At 35.4% G+C, this 17,678-nt stretch overlaps 1 protein-coding gene across 5 annotated transcripts in view; it reads right to left on the bottom strand.

The window, feature by feature from the left end:
* Nucleotides 1–17,678, bottom strand: part of KLHL13 (kelch like family member 13) — a 132,683-nt gene that overhangs the window by 30,487 nt on the left and 84,518 nt on the right. For all 5 annotated transcript variants that reach the window (XM_087427530.1, XM_087427529.1, XM_004442249.2 and 2 more), the window contains one exon: nt 5,075–5,216. In XM_087427530.1, the coding sequence (XP_087283656.1) occupies nt 5,075–5,216 (142 nt within the window). The remainder of the gene's footprint in view (nt 1–5,074; nt 5,217–17,678) is intronic.

Below are 17,678 nucleotides of genomic sequence, written 5' to 3'. Positions count from 1 at the left end.
AGAAGAAATACAAATACAAATTTACAGTCAGAAAACCTGTGTTCAAGTCGTAGTTTTTGTCACTTACTGGCTAAGTGATTTGGGCAAGCCTCCTAACTTCCCTGAGCTTCAGTTTCCTCATCTATAAAATGGAGACAATAATTCTTGCCTTTTCTACTTCACAACATCATTTCAAGTATCAATGATGCAAGTATTTATGAAAGTGATTTATAACTTCCATCCAAATTCATTTATTCCACAAACAATACCAATAGGAGCAGTGAAAAGCATTGATTACTTCCTCTGTGCCAGGTAATGGACTAGGCTCTTTACTTGTATCATCTCTTTTAATGATAATAATAATATTAATAATAAATAACAATAATAATAATGGACATTTATTAAGCATTCATCATGTACCCCAGCAGTAGATCACAGGCATACAGAAATAACAAATTAGATCCCAGATCTTGCGGCTCTCACTGATAGGTGATATTAACAAGGGCTAAGAGGGAGGAATAGAAGAAGCCACTAACTCTGCCTGAGTCACACAAACTCCAGCTTTAAAGGCATTGAAAGTAGCTGTCAAGGGAATGGATCCTTGGGGAGAAACTGTTGTAAGAAGTCTCACTCTGCAAGATTACCTCACTGCATAGCTGTAGTGGGAAGGACATGAGTTTAGGCCAAAACTGGAATGCTAGTTTTACGACTTACCATTTAAGATAGATCATTATGAATAAGTAGGGGTTTACCAGACAGAAAAAGTAAAGTAAGGGCACTCCAGGGAGGGGGAAGGAGAGCAAAGACACTGAAGTGTGAAAGAATAATATATGTTTAGAGAAAATGAAAAATCAGAAGTCTTCCAGGCATTTGCCTTGACTATCTGTCCTATTAACGCTACTAAGATAAAGTAGTGGCAAAGATTATATGGTTGAATGGATAAAGGATTGAAGATTGGCAGAGTAGTTATGGCAGAACAACAAGGGACATAAAACTGAAGGTGCAGGGAGAAAATATTTGCAAAAAATGTATCTGAGAAGGGATTTATATCTAGAATATATAAATAACTCTTACAACTGAATAATAAAAAAATAAATAACTCAACTAAAATATGGAGAACTGATCTGAACAAACAGTTCTCCAAAGAGGATATACAAATGGCCATAAACACAAATGAAAAGATGCTCAATATCATTAGTCTTCAGGAAAATACAAATCAAAACCATGAGATACCACTTCACACCTTCTAGTATGGCTATAACCAAAAAGACAGATAATATTTGTTGGTGAGAATTTGGAAAAATTGGAACACTCAGACATTGTCAGTAGGGATGTAAAATGGTGCAGCCACTTTGGAAAACACTCTGGCAGTTGTTCAAAAGATTAAACATAGAATTACAATATGACCCAGCAATTCCACTCTTGGGTATATATGAAAGATCAATGAAAACATGTCCACACGCACACTTGTACATGAATGTTCACAGCAGAATTATTCATAATAGCCAAAAAGTGGAAACAACCCAAATGTCCATCAATGGATGAATGGATTTTAAAAAAGGTGGTATATCCATACAACGGAATATTATTCAGTCATGAAAAGGAAAGAAGGACTGATGCACGGTATGTGGATGAACCTTGAAAAGATCATGCTAAGTAAAAGAAACCAGTCACAAAAGACCACATATTGTATGATTCCATTTATATGAAATATTCAGAATAGGCAAATCTATAGAAACAAAGAGAAAGGAAAGTCTCTTCAACAAATGGTGTTGGGAAAACTGGACAGCCACATGCAAAAAAATGAAAATAGACCCTTACCTTACACCATACACAAAAATTAACTCAAAATGGATTAAAGACTTGAATGTAAGACCTGAAACTATGAAACTTCTAGAAGAAAACATAGGCAGTACACTCTTCGACATCGGTCTTAGCAACATATTTTCAAGCACCGTGTCTGACTGGGCAAGAGAAACAATAGAAAAAATAAACAAATGGGACTACATCAAACTAAAAACCTTCTACACAGCAAAGGAAACCATCAACAAAACAAAAAGACAACCTAACAATTGGGAGAAAATATTTGCAAATCATACATCTGATAAGGGGTTAATCTCCAAAGTTTTTCAATAGCAATATAGAGTGGTAGCTCTATGCCACCACAGAAAATATTACAATAACATTAAAAAATCAGTTGAAGAAAGATCATCTTCACTTAGCACAAACTCACAAGTTACTTTCACATCACTGTTCCCACTACCAGCCTGGACCAACAAAGGCTGAGCTAAAACGTGACAGAGCGAAGGATTCTAAGACCCAGCTACACTTGTTTTGTCAACCACCATATTTTTTAATTGCACAGGTTATACATAAATATATTTCAATTGTAAAATAAAATTAAACAGTGTAGGACTGTATAGAGCAAGAAGTGTAAGACATCATTCACCGGACTCCCTAATGTTTCCAGACCTTTTGCTATGAATTTACATTCATGTATATGTATACGTATTGTATTTTTTTCTACATATAGGTGGGATTATACAATACATAGCGCCCTGCTACTTTTCTTAACAGCTTTACTGAGATATAACTAACATATCATATAACTCACCCATTAAAAGTATTCAATTCAGTGTTTTTTAGTATATTCACAGATATGTGTGACCATCTCCACAGTCAATTTTAGGATATTTTCATCACCTCAAAAAGAAACCATGTACTCATCCTTGTATCCTCTCATTTCCTCCAACCCTGGGCAAACATTAGTCTACTTTCTGTCTTTATAGATTTCCCTATTCTGGACATTTCATATGAATGGAATCATGAAATGTGGTCTTTATCACTAGCTTCTTTCACTTAGCATCATGTTTTCAAGGTTAATCCGTGTTGTAGCATGTGTCACTACTTCATTTCTTTATATAGTTGAATAATATTCCATTATGTGGATATGCCACATTTGTCCTGTTACTTTTTTCATTTAATATATTCTTTCCATTCAATACATACAGATCTATCTCACTCTTTCTAGTGACTGCACAGTATTACATAGTTTTGATGCAACATAATTTATGTAACCATTTCCCTATTGATGGACATTTAAACTATTTCCAGTCTTTCTCCATTAAAACAATCGCTTATCCCCACATAATACATAGGGAGAAAGGGAGAAGCCATCTCTCCTGGTGGAAGAAGGACCCTGCCACTAGAACAGTGGTTCTGAAGGTATGTTCTCTGGACCTGCAGCATCACCTGGGAACTTGTTAGAAATGCACATTTCTGGGCCCCACGTCCAGAGTTTTTATAATTTTTTATAATTTTATTTATTTATTTATATTTTTCCCCCAAAGCCCCAGTAGATAGTTGTATGTCATAGCTGCACATCCTTCTAGTTGCTGTATGTGGGACGCGGCCTCAGCATGGCCGGAGAAGCGGTGCGTCAGTGCGCGCCCGGGATCCGAACCCAGGCCGCCAGCAGCAGAGCGTGCACTTAACCGCTAAGCCACAGGGCCGGCCCCAGAGTTTTTGATTCAGAAACTCCAGGGTGGGGCCTGGTGCTCAGCATTTCAACAAGCCTTCCTCCCTGTGATTCTGATATGCACTAAAATTTGAGGACCACTGCTCTTAATCTGTTTCACTACACTGCAGCGGCTGTCATTATTTGGTTTAAAGTAAATTTTAAAAACTAGGAGGACCACAAAAATTGACTTTAACACATGACTATGGCCATGGATAGGGCAGGAGCATAGTGGAGGGGTAAGTGGGTCTCTTTACTTTTCCTTAGAGAGAGTACTTTAATATAACAAAAAAACCTCTTCCTCTCATGCTTTTCCTAACTACTTGACCCCCTCACTCTCCTCCTATAGCCCTGAAAAACCAACAATTAAACCATTTACATAGAATTAAGATGCCAGGAGATGGAGAGATTTTCCTTCATGACCCTTACATTTTTGTTAATGATACCCACAGGACAATGACCCATAGAACCCAGTTCCCATTAGAAACTGAAACATTGGGAAAATGAGATTTCAGTGAATCAGATGGGAACTAGAGAATTTAGAGATCTCCCAGGTAAGAGTCATATTTTGGAGATAAGAAAAATGAAGCACAGAGAAACTACTCGACACAGCAAGGCCATACAGCAAGTAAAAGCCTCTTCTCTCACTATGCTATATACTCTACTCTACACTATATCTACACTACACTGCCTTAATAATGGTTCTTATCAGGGATATGCATGAAATTCACCTGAGGAGATTTCGTTTAAAAATATATTTTAAAAGATTTATTTTCCTTATTTTACTAAGCAAAGAAGACTGATATAATTTAACTACACCTAGAAGAAATTCATGGACATCCAGTATTATACTGTTCTCTAGTTCAGCAACACCCACAGAGGCCAAGGAGTGGCCACACCAGTCAGAGGCACTTAGACCATTTATCCCTATGTTAAACAGCTCCACATTGCAGTTTTGTGTGTTCTTTTGGCTTTCTACTGTTTTTCTGTCATCTCCTTTGATGTCAGCTATTACTTCTTACATCTGTCAGTGTGTTTGCATCCAGCAGTCATCACCCCTACTCCCGCATCTACTATTGCCAATGTGAGTTGAGATACCAAATAAATATGATCCTTAGAACTATGATAAAGGTGATGGTAAAATAGGTTGTGAGTGAGGAACTAGAAAATTTAGTGCAGGAACTTTATGATATTTACATTGACGTAATGTAACGTAATGTAATGGCTGAGACGTAATGGAAAGTCAATATTGCCAGATACGATATTCTGTAAGAAAGTGGCATGATAGCAAGACCTCCTTTACACAAACAAAACAAAGAATGAACTCTGGGGATATTTTTTATGCAGTTGTCCCCTCAAAGTTTCTCCTCTGGTGTTTGTTTGCTTTTTTAAAAATTAATAACCTTTATTTTTTTAGAGCTGTTTTAGGCTCACAGCAAAACTGAGCAGAAAGTACAGAGTTTCCATATAACCCCCTGTCCACACACACACACACAACCTCCCACACTATCAACACACAAAAACTCCGGGTGGTTTTTAAAGCTATGTAAATACTACAAAAGGGACAGCTTAGATTACCTGTAACACCACAGAACTGTGGGTATTGCTGGTAAAGATGCGTGTAGCTCCTGCCTTGGAAGACTGCAAATGGGATGAGAGGCCCATTTCGCTGCTTCCAAGGGACAATTTCATGTGTTGGTCTTCCTCTTCCACTAGAGATCTGAAAATTTTTTAAAATCAGAAAGAAAGGCAAATTAAAACTTGTCATATAATTCACAATAATGAGATCATTTAGAGAAATAATCAGTCACTAGTGCCAATCATCTGACTATGGAATATACTGAATTTTGTTTCACTGTATTTTAGGCTCACAGGACTTTCTATCATAGAAGAAATATATATATATATATATACATATATATATATATATGTAAAAAAGCTTTCCAAAGTCAGAAAAGATAAATGAGAACTGAGAAATCAACCCAAAAGCTAGTTCAAAACTATAATCACAAAGGGTTTTTTTTTAGCACCAGAGTAATGCTTTTGGCATTTCGCTGTTTAGGTAGCAATACAATCAAACTGTGTTATTCACAGTTAAAAGTAATTTGGAATATCTACTTTTAGAAAGATAAAAACAATATCTATCATTTATTGAACAGTCACTATGTATCAGGTACTTGCCAAGAAATTTACACACATGATCTCAGATAATCCTTGAAACAATCCATTGTAGTTAGTACTATTATCTCCTTTTTATTAAGGGTAAGGAAAATGAGCTGCAGAAAGATTAAAAATAACTTACCTAAGGTCACAAAGTTATTAAAATGCTTGGGCCAGGATTTGAATCTAAGTCTTGTCTGATTCCAAACTCCAAAGACCCCATTAATAAAAGTCAAAGATTAACTGTGATATATTAATACATTACTTCCTCTTCTGTTATTAGTTATAGTTCTAATCAACCCCAACTGAACAAAAAATTTTACACATGAAATAATTTCTTTTTCTAGCAGTATCTTTCATTAGTTTGGGATTATTTAGCTAAATAGCTACAATCTTGCAGAATTTCCATCTTTTCAAAGAAATGAATAATAAAAATAATAAATGTAAGCTATGCCCATGTATATATTACATTAGTAATTTTCAGGGGCCATAAAAAGGATTGGAGAACGTGTAGTCAACAGGTCATTTAGTTTCACAGAGAACATGGCAAAATGTTTAATAGTTAAAGGGCTGCACTAAAAAATACCCATCATGGCACAACCTTTCATTATTCCTTAGACTAGGCAGGCTTGTGTTTCCTTAGGAATACATTGCTGAAATTGTCTCTGAATCACCCGCCTAAGAGCAGGGAGTCCATGGCTCTGAACGGGGTTGTATATTCATGATGTAGACTGCTAAAATGCATATTAGGAAAGGAGGAGGATGAATGGATTTTCAAGTGCTAGAACTCTGTATTTTTCGTATTTATCTGTAACTTCCTAAATGTTGAATTATTTTTTTTTCTAAGTCTGGGCTATCTAATACCATAAAGATTTCACTTTTTTTCCTAACTTACCTATAATCTAAGTTAATCAGTTTTAACCAGAAAAAAATATTAAGCCTACACCATACTTTTAATAAAGATCCTGCTTTTTGAATACTGACACCAACCAAATGGTTTTAAATCTTGCAATAAATTAGCAAAAGTTCTGGCCTTAAGGGTGACATCAATTCTTCTTAATGATATTAGAGCCATAGTATAACAAAAAATGGATTAATAATATATAACCATGTTTTATTCAACTTTCATGGATATTTAATAAAGAAGAGAATAATTTAAATAAGATTTTAACAAGCATAAAAGAAAATGAATATAGCTTTTCACTGGTTTCAGAAATAGCTTTAAGAAGAATTAAATTATATACATGATATACAGCATACACACACTCACACATACTTTTAAACAGCTTTTGCAGACAGACATCTAAAATTACAGAATCAACTGGAAAAGTGGGAAATAGATTGATGGTAACTGGTATCCCTAACCAGAAAATTTCCATTCATCCAGAATTATTTTAATGGGATATTCAAGCAGAATGTTTTATTAGTTTCTGTATTCCCTGCATAGAACCTGGCACGTGAGAGGTTTAATATATGTCATCTGAATGAATACAGAATCTCATTTCTGTGGATCATTCCAAAGACAGTTCTTTATCATGCAGTGCTTTAAATGACCGTCAATTATCAAAACCACAGATATAAAAGGATCAGGAGTAAAGCTGAAACCATGTTGCCCCTATGACATATCCTGGAAATTGCTTTTTTTGAATAAATTACAAATAACAACTTGTTTACTTGTCCTTTGTCTCTTGCTCCTAAAATTGAAAAGCAGAAGGTAAAAATGCAGCCCTTTCTGGGCAAGATAATATGGCTAGCTTTCTAATTAATTACTTCAAAACCTGAAGAAGCCTTCACTAAAATCATCTTCTTTATGACTTGTTATCAACATCTTTTGACTTTTTAACATTCAGAACATTCCCTATTATTTCTGCATCAGTAACAGTACATGCCATGTCAATCCTCTCAGCAGATTCAATGTTCTCTTCCATCTTCTTTTCATTAGTTTATTGACTGGATGTGAAGAGCACTGGTCTTCAACATTGCAGGGAGGTGAAACCTCTCTGCAAACCCCAGGCCACAATTATATCCAACTATCCTTAAAGGAATGATTATCTGAGTAATTCCAAAAATAAATAATATTTTTTTAATCTTATTTTTTCCAAGTCAAAAGGTTAAAAGCAATAGAAGGCCAGTGGTTCTCAGGAGGGTCAAAGGGACCAAGGGGATTTTGCCTCCCCCGTGCCCCACATTTGGCAATGTCTGGAAACATTTTTCACTGTTGCAAGGGGCAGGAGGGAAGGTGAGTGCTACTGTCATCTAGTGGGATGCTGCTAAACATCCTACAAAGCACAGGAAAGTTCTTCACGTCAAAGATGTACTCGGGCAAAAATGTCAAGAGTGCCAAGGTTGAGAAACCCTGATATAGAGGGATTAAGCTCTTCAGGAAAATTTTTCTAAAGCAATTTCCTGTCCTAAATAACTTCCCAGTCTGAGGGTTGACTCCATGAGGTAATGTTGGCAGTAAGAAACACAGTAGGATTATTAATTACCACTAAATCTTCCAAGACTACCTAACAATAAAATACGCCTGCTTTCTTCCAGCCCATCAATTTGAAAAATCAAGTGTTTACAGTAGCTAAGTAGATAATAGCTTTGAATTTATAAGACATTATGCAGGAAAGCTTTTGTTCTATATAAACTCATGTAAGAATAATAATTTCTTAATTCTGCTTAAAAGAATTATTTGGATTCACTTTTACATGCTAACTTAGAATGAAGCAAATCCTGCCAAATAGTCCCATTTCATCAACACTACAAAATTATTCATGGGAGAGATTGTGTTCATCAATTTTCTGTCTAAAAATCAAATCTTTTTCCTACAACATCTGTATATTGCTACCATGCCACTCCCACCCATCCTACTACCACTGGGCACATCTTCTTTTCTAAACAATGACCAACCAGAGCACAAAAGCAATCTTTCACAAAGTATACGTGAATCAGTCAACTGTGCTTGCTCAAAGAGAACAACTACTTTTTTGAAGAGCATTAGGGTAGAGATAGAGGCTATCTGTCTGATCATTTTACTGAAAGCATTACAAAGGTGGTCAAACTGTACATACACACACTACGGTATTTCTTTCCACTGCTATTTGGAGACAAAGGAAATAGAAAGTCTAAGTAATTGTCACATGTTAACAGGGTGATGCTAACATTACAATCTTGCCTCAAAAACTTCAATATTTTAAAAATTACCCCATGGGAAATGTGTAAATGATATGAGCACAAATTCATGAAGAAATAAGTACAAATGGTTAACAGATAGAAAAATGTTCAATTTCATTAGTATTCCAGAATATGCAAATTAAAGCAAAGATTCTATCTTTAAACCTATAAACTTATCAAAGAGTAGAGTGGAAGATATACTCTCAAAACTGCTAGTGCAAACATGTATTAGGCCCCTGCCGTCTACATGGCAGTGTTCACCCAAATGTATTTTTTAATGGAAATTTAAAAATCATCAAATGTACAATTTTTTTTCTTTTTATACTGAACACCATAATAAAGGATTGTGTATTACGTGTATGACCTGGTAGGTGGGCTGCAGGAAGAGAGCTCTCTCAATCTGGTTCAAATGTTTTCTACAATGAATAGTTCTGTAGAAGTCATAGTCTGGGAGACATTCTATAAAGAACTGTGCACTCAGAATTCACTATAGCAATCTTGTTTGTTGGTATGCTATATGGGGAAGGGAAGAGTATTTCACAATTGCTTCATTTGGCTCCAAAGCCTCACACAGTTTTCCAACACTCATCAATCTCCATACTAAAAAAAAAACTTCCCCAAAACCCACTGAAATGAGTACTTTTGTGTTTAAAAATGAGGTATCAACTTGATAAAATATAAAATGTGCATCTCAATTTCTTGGTTTCTATCATTGCAAGCACCATTTCATGTTATACAGAAAGCCAGGTGAGATCAAATTTCATTGTCAAGAAAAAGGGGACATTTTAGTGCTTTTTGAAATCATTAGCACGAAAACACATGAAACACTTGACTTTTCCTGGTAGAGCAGTTCTATGCGCCAGCCCATGCACTGACATGTTAACTTCTGCTCACACCGAATGAAGGCAGCACATTAACAGTGCTATGAATAAAAGATGCTAGTAGGATATAGGCACTTGCAGGAAAAAAGTACTGCCCAAGACTCGCAGAACAGTTGTCCAATTGTTCTCTTTACTTTCCTGTATTATCTTTAATTTGTGAGGGGAAAAAAATAAATGAATCAGAGAAAAGCTAGAAAGGTAAAAGTACATGAACAACACCTTTAACTTTTCTCTATTTAGTTCCCAATTAGTTTCATAGCACTTTTTTGTGCTTGAGACCATGACACTACAAACTGGTTAAACCTAACAGCGTATTCTAATAACATAATTCCACTGTAACAAAAGAATAGGGGTTTCTGAGTTAGTGTCAAAAGTATTATACAATTGCAATTTCCCAGAGTAATAGTATCATCGTACCTGAATGTCAGTGCCAGTGGGTTGGTATGCAAGAACGGTAACAATAACAAAACAAAAGAAAAAGAAAAGCCATGAAAGGAATAATAATACAACAAATTGGGCTGGTTCATCAAGGCACTGACTCATGCTTTCCACCACCCGCCCCCCAGAAAAATAAAATACATATTTCTCACACTCACAATTTAAAAAGAAAATCAAGAAAAAGGTTTTCTTCAAAGAAGTACTCCCCCTCCATTTGTTTTTCTGCTCTGAAAAAGAGAAGTGTCTGCTGGCAACAGCACTTGCTAAATGAAACATTTCTTGCAATAAAGTCGCATGGCAGGTGGAGGAGAAATTTAGCCACCTGTTCTCATACTCATTTGAATTTGAGTGCTAAATCTGTCAAGGTATTTCCTTCCACCCTTGAGAAATAAATTAAAAACCTAAGATGGTAGAAGTCATTTCCCACTGATTTTTCCATAGATTCCAAGTATGCATACTGCATTGAATTCTAAAGATATTAAGAACCTTTCTGCCTCACAAAATTTAGAATCTTGACTCTCCTTCACCCTTTCCAAACAAAAACTGAATGATACACACACACACACACACACACACACACACACACATATTGTGTCTCTGTCACTCAATTTCCATTAAGAAAAAAATGAGGGAAAGAGTTTTTTTTTTTTTTGAGGAAGATCAGTCCTGAGCTAACATCTGCCAATCCTCCTCTTTTTTTTTTTTTTTTTGCTGAGGAAGACTGACCCTGGGCTAACATCCATGCCCATCTTCCTCTACTTTATATGGGATGCCACCACAGCATGGCTTGCCAAGCAGTGCGTCAGTGTGCACCCGGGATCCGAACCAGCAAACCCCGGGCTGCTGCAGCGGAGCGCGCACACTTACCCGCTTGCGCCACCTGGCCGGCCCCCAGGAAAGAGTTTTTTAAAAAATCAGAAAGAAAATTTCCAACACATGAAGTAAGTTAATATGTATAAAATAAGCCTGGTATTTTTATTAAAAGAAAGAAAAAAAACCTTAAAACTTAAAATATTGAAAGATATGTCCCAACTAAAATGTCATTTACAGTATCATTAGACAAGGAAATTATAAATATCATAGCAACTTCTCTTAATAAGGCATAAAGTAATTGCTGTTTAAGAAACTGTGGAGAACGTATCTCCTTAATGAGGTGCTTGCCTGAAAGGAATCAAGCAAGATAAAGCTTTAGTTAGTTATTTGTATTATTTAATGGCATAAATATAAGTACATTATTGTCAACTTGCAATGAATTCGCTAATGGAAATGTTTAGGATAGATGACATAAAATAGTTGCAAATCTTTCCAAGGCTTTCTTTTCTACTGCAGCAATACCAGAGTACACAAAAGAGAAAAAAAGTTCAAGGTGATACGGGCAGGCTGTAAAATGATTTTCCAAAGTAAAGAAGCTTCTTTATATGCATATGTCTGTCACATTTAAAATAAAATCACATTAATAAATAGCTGATGTCAGTTTTAACATAGGAATAAGATCATTTACCCAGCACCTGCTGTGTACTAGGCATTGTGCCAGACAAGTTCTCTATACCACTTAATCCTCATAACAATCCCATTTTAAAGACAGGAAACTGAAGCTCAGAGAGTTTAAGGTCTCACCATGAGTCTGTTAACTACAATTTGAACTCGAGTCTGATTCCAGAGCCCACACTGTTCCCATTACACCAAGCTCAAAAAATGAAAAATAGCAGAGTACAGGCCATAAAGCAATTGACATTTCAATGCTTAACTTATAAATACAAGAAGGAACTCAGAGAGATACATTCTGTTATGGAAAGTAATTTTCTGGTTGAATTAATTCAGTCTAAAATTACCCACTTTTACCACTACTTCCATAAAAACAATACCGATGCTAAAAATCTCTCATGCCATTCTCCCAACACATGGGGTAAGGAGGTAGCAGATCCTAGGATATAACTCGGATCAAATGTAAGGAGAACTTTACATTACTGATACTAACATTTAAAAGAACAGATTCTGAATTCCAAACCCACCCATCACAATCACAGAAATAGCACTATGACACAGATGAGAGAATTGGGCTAAACAAATGGAATGACAAATGATACTCCATTAGATAACTATAACAGGATGAAAGTTAATTATACAAATTGCAATGTATTTGCACTGAATATCTCAATCCTGTCCCTGAAAAACTTGAAAATTTATGTTTGCTCCCTCTATCTACCACATTTCAAAACTTTGGTCTTCCTTCATCTTTTAAAACCCATATACCAATTAAACTACATCAAGTCTCAAGCATCTAGACCAGAAAATTCTTCTGTTTAGAAGCTTGGTTTATATACAATTTTTCATTCTTCACATTTCTTATAATATTTTGATGAGGTAGATAGATAGACAGATACCCGAAGCAAAAATAAAAGAGTAAGCAAAAGAATGAATTTCTAAATGCTGATTACATACCTACTATGTAAAAAAGTTAAGTCAAAGCTCCCTTTCCTTAAGAAGCCATAGAAGGCGAGGGAGTACACATAGTGGTAGTGGCGGTAGGGAGATGGCAGTATGTAGATGTGGGCTGGGGGAAACAGCATGTGCTCCCATCATTGTCAATAATCCCCTTCCCAGTGCACAGAGGAAATAGCTATAACCCTCTGGCCAAGCACAAGCCTCTGGAAAGATGATCCACCCTACAGCCAGCACCAGCCCTGCCCACTGAGAAGTCTAGCTATACCTGAAGCAAGGAGCATGCCTTCTGCTTCAACCCCAAAATGAAGAAATTGGAATGGGAGCTTCAACACCCAGGGCAACTTTCTTTAAAGGAGCTTTTTGGTCCCAGAGGATTTGTGAATGAAGGTGTCATTTTAATCCTATTATCTATAGGTCACCAACTTTGAAATTTGACTATTGTGCTACGGTGCATTTCAATGGAAAAGTGTGTTATTAAAGAACTGGGCTTTCACCTGCCTAAAATTTCAGTTTATTAAATATTTAAACATCCAAGTTATCCAATTTTAGAGTTTATTATGAAGACAGATTCCACAAACTCAAAACCAATTAGAAATCACTGAGACAAATCTCTCTGGGAACAGGAGAATCATTAATCAAGCGGTAAAAATACTACCCTTTTCTGTCTTTTCTGAATTTCCCAGTTATATTCAACTTCACAAAGTCAATAATTCATGACCAAGTCTTAAGGGAATGTTTATTTCTCTTTTAAAAGGAAACATGAAAAAAACCAAAGAGTAAGACTTTCAAACTTACAAAGTAATAGCCAATAGCATTCCATGTTTTAAGAATTATAATTGGCAGCTTTAAGAGTCCCACTGATTCTATGTCTTCAAAGCCTGTAATAAATATAACAAATCTCAACCTTGATTTTGCAATGACCTAGAGGCATCTCTAATTATTTAAATGAATGTGGTAAAAATTTCGGTATCAAATCAATCATGTTTTAATCAAATCAACGTTTTAATATTACAGCCAGTATTTTTAAGACAGGGGAAGGTAATACAAAAAGAAAAAAAAATCAGAAGACACACTCTCAACCCAATGAGTCTGGGAATCATACTCAGGATAGTTCTCTCAAGCTCATCTCAGATATGGAGTTTACGGAAGCAAAGAGTCTAATTTAAGTATAATTTTTCATATTAAAATTATTTTCCACTTTGTAGCTACCTGCCTCACCATTAAGTTTTCTTTTTCATAACACTTTGTTATAAGACTTTGTTATCCCTTTTGTAGTATGCTTACCATAAAGAAACATGTCCACTGCTGACCTTAAGTTGTCAGGTTGTTAGGAGATGCAAAAAGTCCTTACTGTCACCTATAGCCCACCCACTTATCTACATATTCAAGTATCATATTCTAAGAGTAGAAGTGCAGTCTTTAATCCCAGAAATGGCTTCTGATTTTTCTCCTAAATGCCATCAGGATTCACCATTTTACTACACTCTTAGAAAACTATTTTAACTAAGATTATTTTAATGTTCAGTTCCATATCACAACACAATTTCATATCTAGCCAGACAGCTCTGCTAATGTAACAAAAATTGCTCTACAAAAATAATTCTTTTAGGGGCCGGCCCTGTGGGATAGTGGTTGAGTTCGGCACGTTCTGCTTCAGTGGCCTGGGTTCGCTGATTCGGATCCCAAGTGTGGACCTACACCACTCGTCAGCCATGCTGTGGCGGCGACCCACATATAAAGTAGAGGAAGACTGGCATGGGTATTAGCTCAGGGCTAATCTTCATCAGCAAAAAAAACCAAAAAATACTTCTTTGATAAGTCTTTGTCCATAGTGCAGTAACACTAAGAAAGGAGTCCTTTGGGCAAAGTATTTATGTACCATGACTATATTTGTTTACCCAAAATATTAAATATTCTTAATAAAATTGGTAGTGGTAAAAGTGGTAATAGAAGGTGGACTTTTTTTTTTTTTTTTGAGGAGGTAGTTGCAAATTATAAATCATTGGGGAGTTTGTCACTTTGGGGGTAAGGTGTTTCTTTTTAGGAACATTATGGCCTCTGGCCTAAAGAAAGTATGTGTTCTTGGATGGAACTCAAAAAGGGTAGAGGCTGACCATATCATTTAAACAATATGACATGGTAGGCATCAAGCATTCACATTTCCCAGTCATTTAAATGGGAATTTTAAATAGAAGATAATTGGAGCATTTTCAGACTGTGTGTGTGCTTTGCAGAAGCTACGAATTGTTAAGTAGTAATGAAGTACTGCCTTGATCTGTTTGAGATAAATAGGAGAGAGGGATATATTATATTAAGCAAGCAAGAAAGAAGCATTCTTTTCCTTCCTTCCATACAGTCCTTTAAACCAGTGTTCCACACCCCAATTTATAATTTCTGACTCTCTGAGCGCAGGAGAGAAGGAGATAGGGAGGAGTCACCAAGTAGATGAGGATAGCAAAGAGTCAAGGTGTTAAAAGTTTGCTCAGCTACTTGGAAAATGCTACTCACTCCATTTACCACAGCTATTTCTTGAGGCAATAAGTCATTTTTAAATCTCCAAAATCCAATCTTTTTGTAGATCATGCTTTAATGAGAAAAATCTGTTTATTTAAAGGTACTCTCAATGGAAATGAATTTGACTACATAGTTCTTAATGATCATTTCTGGAAGCTTGGTCAGTTAGAAGACAGTTCAGGAATCTCGAATGTATCTAGATGGCATGCATTCAAGAGACCCATAGATAGGATATTTTAGATTCTAAAAGAAAATGGTTATCATTACAATACTTTGGTCATCTTCGCCTCCTGCTTCTTCCCCATCTCCAATGTCCAGCAACTATCAAAGTACTACTGAATATCTCTCTAGTATGCTCCTATCTCCCACCTCGTCTCCACTCGCACTGTCCCTACCCCACTTCTGCTGTCTATTACTTCTTATTTGGATTTGGTCATTAACATAAATTACATATTTGTTATAGTATAGCTTCTTCACATTCTGTGATTGTATTTATAGCTCTGAAAGTCACTTCCTTGCTCAAAAGTATTCAATGACTCCTCACTATTTGGTTCAAATCAAATCCCATACTCTTGGATTCAAGGCTTCTTGGACTAGACCTCCTAAACTAATCACACATTCCAGCAAATAATTAAAAATAAATATATATTTAATGATTAGAGAACAAATAAAAATCCAAATTTATTCACAAACTAGCAATTGTTTTGCTTCAGAATACGTCGTTTTCATACATATTAATAGCTATGCCTTTTCTTCTATTGTTAACCAAGTAATGTGTAAAGGCAATTCTATTTAAACATTTTCATAGAAGAAAAATTTACCTAATTTAAATCTAATATTTGCTAAACCTTTGCAATTAGGTTGAAGCCCTTTTAAGTATAAAACAATTCAGAACATAAGTAAATGTGGATGATTTTTTGAGTACTAATTTTAAATTTATTTCTCCTAAACCCTAGGTCAGATTCCCTTTTCTCAAACTATACACACAAAACACATTATCATTTGAGTGCAAACATACTAGCTTTGAAACATAAATTTGTCTAAAATAGTTTTTCCCATCATGGAAAAGGATATGCGAAAATAAGTCAAATAAGTCTTAACTTTAAGAGTAGTTGCCGTCTTGGAACAGATTATAATCTTATTTTCTTTATCAAATTACAATTTGATGAACCATGACTAAAGTATTCTGGTCACTGGTAAATTGCTTCTACTAAAATTACGTTCAGTCTGTGCCAGCATCATGGTATTTATTAGCAAGCAAGGAACAGAATCAGGATTTTGCATTAGTTCTCTTCATAGGAAAAATCGCTGTAACTTAACTCTCTAACAAGACAGTGATAATATTAGATTACTGCATATATCAAATGAAGAAATTCAACACTCTTAGGCGAGGTGGTTTGCACAAGGCTACAGACCTAAAAAACTACTCTCTCCAAATTCATTCATCTACTCAACATTTACTGAGCACCCGCTATGTGCCAGGCACTGCCATAGGAGACAGGTAAACAAAGAGCAGGTAGGATACTTGCTTGCAAAGAGATCACAGTAAAAGAAAGAATTACTTTCCAAAGGACTAAATGATACAAAAATAACGATAAATTCTCAACATTATCTACTAACAAATACCATGTTGCATAAGTTATATAAACCACAGTAACAAAACTAATTGCAAACTTTGCTCCCTAGTACAGAAGTGTATCAGTTCATATTTAGCATAAAAGCACCAAATAAAAAAATAAATAACATCAACTTTCCTTACCGTTATTTTATTTTAAAGGATTAGTCCCAGATCAGGCTGTCTGCAAGGCTGGATCAACAATCAAACAACATCCACTATTCAAGAATATAATCTTCAGTTATAATTATATGAAAGAAAGCCAAAAGTCATGATGATGTGATGGGGCAGCACATCATTTGAAAAAAGACAGTGTCTAATTGCATCTATCTATATATTTTGGCAATATGTCTGTGAAAAATATGCTAATGAGCCACGTCACCGTGAAGTTTTGTTTAGCTGTGAATCATTCAGAAATGATCACATACACACACTCTTTGCAGGAAAGTGCTCAGAATGAATAAAAATCACTTCAATTCGGTGATGCTAAGGGACTATCTCTTCGATAATCTATTTAAAACCTAGAACATCCATATACTTTTCAAAATTCTATTTCAAATATTTTGTAGGTCCACCCAAACTAAAGCTAGGCCAAACTGTGAGTTAATTAGAAATATGGTTCACTGTAGGACAAGAGAAAAGCTTTGATGTAATCACATCTATAAAGACAAATCTAGTTGAAGCTTTTGTAGTAAACTGGTTTTTAACATTAATTTGTAATACAATTGATGAAATGGGATAAAAATAATAAAAAGGAAATATAAATTAAGACTGGGTTAAATCATCTAATACAAATGTACACAGATGGAGGAAAAGTGACCAGACAAATATCATATTCTCTTTCAAGTTACAATGGTATGACATGAGTGATTTCTAAGGTTTCATCCAGCTCTTGGATTCAAAGAACACTGAATAAGATAATTATACTCCTTTTAGGATGTCCTGGTCTGATCTCATTGATCAG

Source organism: Ceratotherium simum, chromosome X (genome assembly GCF_057802395.1).
Source record: "Ceratotherium simum simum isolate JZ-2026a chromosome X, ASM5780239v1, whole genome shotgun sequence".
NCBI lineage: Eukaryota > Metazoa > Chordata > Mammalia > Perissodactyla > Rhinocerotidae > Ceratotherium > Ceratotherium simum.
This window is presented reverse-complemented; position numbering and strand designations above follow the sequence as displayed.